The 4,317-nt window shown below is 39.6% G+C and overlaps 1 protein-coding gene across 1 annotated transcript in view; it reads right to left on the reverse strand.

Annotated features, from left to right (window-relative positions):
- LOC107750310 (collagen alpha-6(IV) chain-like) overlaps nucleotides 1-4,317 on the reverse strand; it is a 121,209-nt gene that overhangs the window by 4,059 nt on the left and 112,833 nt on the right. Inside the window, exons 45-46 of the mRNA XM_016565635.1 lie at nucleotides 3,100-3,291; nucleotides 388-674 (exon numbers count right to left, since the gene is read on the reverse strand). Of these exons, the coding sequence (XP_016421121.1) occupies nucleotides 388-674; nucleotides 3,100-3,291 (479 nt within the window). The remainder of the gene's footprint in view (nucleotides 1-387; nucleotides 675-3,099; nucleotides 3,292-4,317) is intronic.

Raw genomic sequence — 4,317 nt, forward strand, 5'->3', positions numbered from 1 at the left:
CCTAACATTGCAAATGTTTATTTTAAATTCGACTAATATTCATTCTTTATTTACAATCTCCTCATCACAGGCAGGCTCAGCTCTCATTTCAGCATGTGTTCGTGTTTGTGTGTGCTGTCTGCGTCACTCATAGCACGTGCCTATATCGTGCGCTATATCGAACATTTTTTTCTATCATTATCGAAGAAGGTGTACCGTCGATAAATATCGATAACGTTTTATCGCCCAGGCGTATATGTATTAACTGTCAACATGTCTTTTATTGTATTAACTGTCAAGTGTTTGAACATTATTTTATACACATGAGTGAACATGTTCTACACTTTAAGCTCAGTTGATCTGAATCTGCAGTTATAGTATGTGCATAGAGGTAGAACTGAATTTTACCATAAGGAAGGAGTAACCAATCCACAGACTTCTCCAGCCCTGAGGGCAGGTCGGTATGCTGAGGTCTTGGCTATGGATAGCGATCGCTTGAGATGGAGCTTCACACACTGAGCAGCGGCTAATGTACTGAGATATCTGCTGATCTGCCACAGGCATCATGGGAATGGGTGCCGTGGTGGACAGCCAATAGGATTTGTCATTGCGACTAGCGTAGTAGCAGATCTCATCGACTGTGCAGTACAGGAAGGGGATGGTGCTGAAATGCGGCAGGCAGGAGCCGGGCAATCCTGTGAGGAAGAGAACATTTGAATTTGATTATCTTGAGGCAAGTCAACTTAGTACATGCCAGAAAAATTGTGTAGATTACACATTCCACAATAAACTGATCCACAACTACATACATATTCCAAATCTATCTATTCCCAAACAGAATGATCAAAATGGTATGAAAATTGACAACCCTTATACAGGGTTTCTGCAGGATTTTTAAGCTCAAATTTAAGACTTTTTAAGACCTTTTTTAAGACCTGCACAAATAAAATTAATACCATATGAGCGGGGTAGGGCAATGTCTATAGTACCATATTAAACTGTAAAATGACTGTAAAAAAGCATAATTTACAGTTCAGATACAAGTTTTCACAAAATTCTGTGTGGTCAGTTCACAGCAGTAATAGAAATGAATAATTTCCAACAAGTTTTATGCACATTTTTACCTTTAAGCCATTTTTTCTAAAAGTGTGCACCATCTTTGCCAGTAGGTGGCAGCAAGTCACTGTTAAGTGAGTCATTGCGTTGAACCGAATCATTTAAACGGGTGATTCATTCAGGAACAAAACAGCATCCTGTTGCTCAGAGACGCACAATAGACTGTCTCATTCATGAAAGAACGCACTCTAAATGCACACGCGCACTAGTCTAACCTGCTAGACTTTATCACCTAATGTATGCGTGCACTCTGTAGGTGTGTTTTGTGTTTGCTTTTCACGATGTACTCATAATATCAAGAGAGAGGCTGATGGCAGGGGGCGGTGGATATTTGTGGCGGTCAATGTGGATATTGTGGATGAGTTCTTCTGTGTCATCACGTTCTATTAGTTCTACAGCTTCAGTTTCGGAACTTTCACGCTTAGTAACACATACAGCTGTTCCCTCACCACAGTGCAACAGTGAAAAGGGACCCCTTTCAAACAGTGTCGCGTTCCAAACGTTGTTTAAGCGACATACACCGGTATTGTGGTATTTTAAAAATTCATATCATAACAAAAATAAACACCGGTATTCGGTATGAACCGGTATACCGCCCAGCACTACATATCGCACACCCCTATGTTTAGATATTTATAATGCACTGTCTTCTTATCGATCCACCAGTTCACATTTAAAGCTCTGCGTGTTTGCAGGGTAAAAACATGGGTTGATTTTCGCATTGGTCTGAACTCTGAATAAAACAACAGTTTTATTGAAAATGCTCATTCATTCTCTGCCAGCAAGTGGAGCGTTTGGTAGAAATATAACTGTTTCCCCGATAACAGCAGAACACAAAGCAGTGCTGCACCGGACTTTGAACCTGCAGCGCTTGTGTTTATTCAATGAAATCATAACGTTAGCCTTTTGAAGTTTAATCGTCACATTTAGCCATATCGCAATTCTGGTCTTTCCATCCCCAAATGTAAGACTACTTGAAATCATAATTGAGACTTTCTTGTACAATTTAAGACTTTTAAAGCCTTAAATTTGATACAACTAAATTTAAAGGGGGGGTACAATGCTGTTTCATGCATTCAGAGTTGTTTACAATGTTAAAGAGTTGGATTCTCATGCTAAGCATGGACAAAGTTTCAAAAAACAATTTGGACGTATGACGGAGTATTTCGGTGCCAAAAATCGTACTTCCGGGTTCGTACAAGTTTCGGAGAGGTTTTTTCGATCGTGGCTCTTCATGACGTAGACGAGGGTGGAACTCCTTATATGGGCATTTCTCCCTGAAGAGCACTCCCGCGCACGCATCGACCAGAGTGAGAGCGAGATCGCGCCCATCAACGCGCTTCATCCGGCGGCAGCGCTGCACGGGACTTGCTCGGGAAGAATGTCTCCAATCCAAACGGGGCAGCAACGAGTTTCACAAGTGTGTTTGTTGACGAACGTTTTATAAACAAGGCCCAGTTCGACGCTGGATTTGCACATCGTTTGATTCTGAAAGATGGAGCGGTCCCAGCTATAAAAGATCCCGGTCATGATTCAGAACTGCAGACGCAGACGATAAGTGAAACGGCATCAAATGTCTATTTTGTTGGCAATCGGCGCCCAAGTGCTCGTCACTCTTTAGCTCCGCCCACGGCGCGCCTCCAGGAGCTCGGCTTTTTCAGGAGAGAATCGTAAAGCTGTATCTTTCTTTTATAAACATGATAAAACTAAAGACTTTTTGGAGATATGAAGGATGCAGTACATAGATACTCAAGATTAACATGAGATTGGGTGAAACTGTGTGTGTTATGCCCCCTTTAAAGTGTTAGGTTTATTCTGGCTGGTTTGTTATTGCGGTTGAGCTGGCAACATGAGCTGTAATGCCTCATTTTATTCTGAAATATACTACTCTACAGGTACTCAAGATTAACATGAGATTGGGTGAATCTGTGTGTGTTATGCCCCCTTTAAGACTTTTTAAGACCCCGCGGAAACCCTGTTATAATAACAACACTAGTGTCTCACCCAGGTCCTGGTTGTGTGCTTTCTCCTGCCCCTCCACATAGAGCAAACTGTAGCCCTCCCACAGCTTGGCCATGCCTTGAGGACACATGGGCACCTGGCTGGACTGACTGTGTTTCACCAAAGTATAACCGATACCGGTACTGCGCGCCGGTGGACCAGGAAGACCTTGCATTCCTGTTGGGCCACGGGCTCCTGTAGAAGATATGTGAAAGTGGAAGGATTTGAAAGGCAGTTACAGCAGGGACAAGAGGAAATGGGTGAAAGATGTAACCCGGAAAAAAGCAGGGAAATCTGGTGTTACCTTACGCACTTGAAAATATGCTGCTGTTAATAAAATTTCTACCTTACAAATATACAGTTAATGAAATGTCTACCTAATCTGACCACTAAAATTACTTCTACACGTGTATCCTATGTAGTCACAGTGATTAAATAATATGATTTGCTAGGAAATAATCAAAGTAATTTGGATGTTACCACATAAAGCACGAGTGTAACCAGTCAAAATAATACACTTGACTAACGGTTCTCATCTGGCTTTGCTTCAGAATCCAAATTTTACACTAGAAATCAAGTGACACAAAACAAGGTCAAAAATGTCTATAGCACAATGTATGTTTATGCATGTTAAATGTTTATTACAAAAAAAGTGTATTGCAAAAAATGTATATACATTTTTATAAATATTTAAATATTTACAGTAGTCAAACATTTGAGGTATGATTTTTTGTAAGTAGTCTCTTGTGTTCACCAAGGCTGCATTTATTTGGTCAAAAACACAATTAAAAACGGTCATATTATGAAACTATTACAATTTAAAATATTTATTTTCTATTTTGATATATTTTGAAATGTAATTTATTCCTGTGATATTAATGCTGCATTTCCAGAAGCCATTACTCCTGTCTTTAGCATCACATGGTTAGAAATCATATTAATATGTTGAGTTGTTGCTCATTATTATGCTGAAAACAGTTGCTGCTTAATATTTTTGTGGAAACCATGATGCAGTTTTTTTCTGATAAATAGGAAGTTAAAAAGAACAGCATTTATTTAAAATATAAATCCTCTGTATTATTATAAATGTCTTTACTGTCACTTCTGAGTACTTTAATGCATCCTTGCTGAATAAAAGTTTCTTTCTAATAATTTCTTAATAAATAATCATCCTAATGAAGTTTGGTGGCTCATACAATTTAGGGGGGGGGGGGGGTTATT

Source organism: Sinocyclocheilus rhinocerous, unplaced genomic scaffold (genome assembly GCF_001515625.1).
Source record: "Sinocyclocheilus rhinocerous isolate Xijiao unplaced genomic scaffold, SAMN03320098_v1.1 scaffold692, whole genome shotgun sequence".
Lineage (NCBI taxonomy): Eukaryota > Metazoa > Chordata > Actinopteri > Cypriniformes > Cyprinidae > Sinocyclocheilus > Sinocyclocheilus rhinocerous.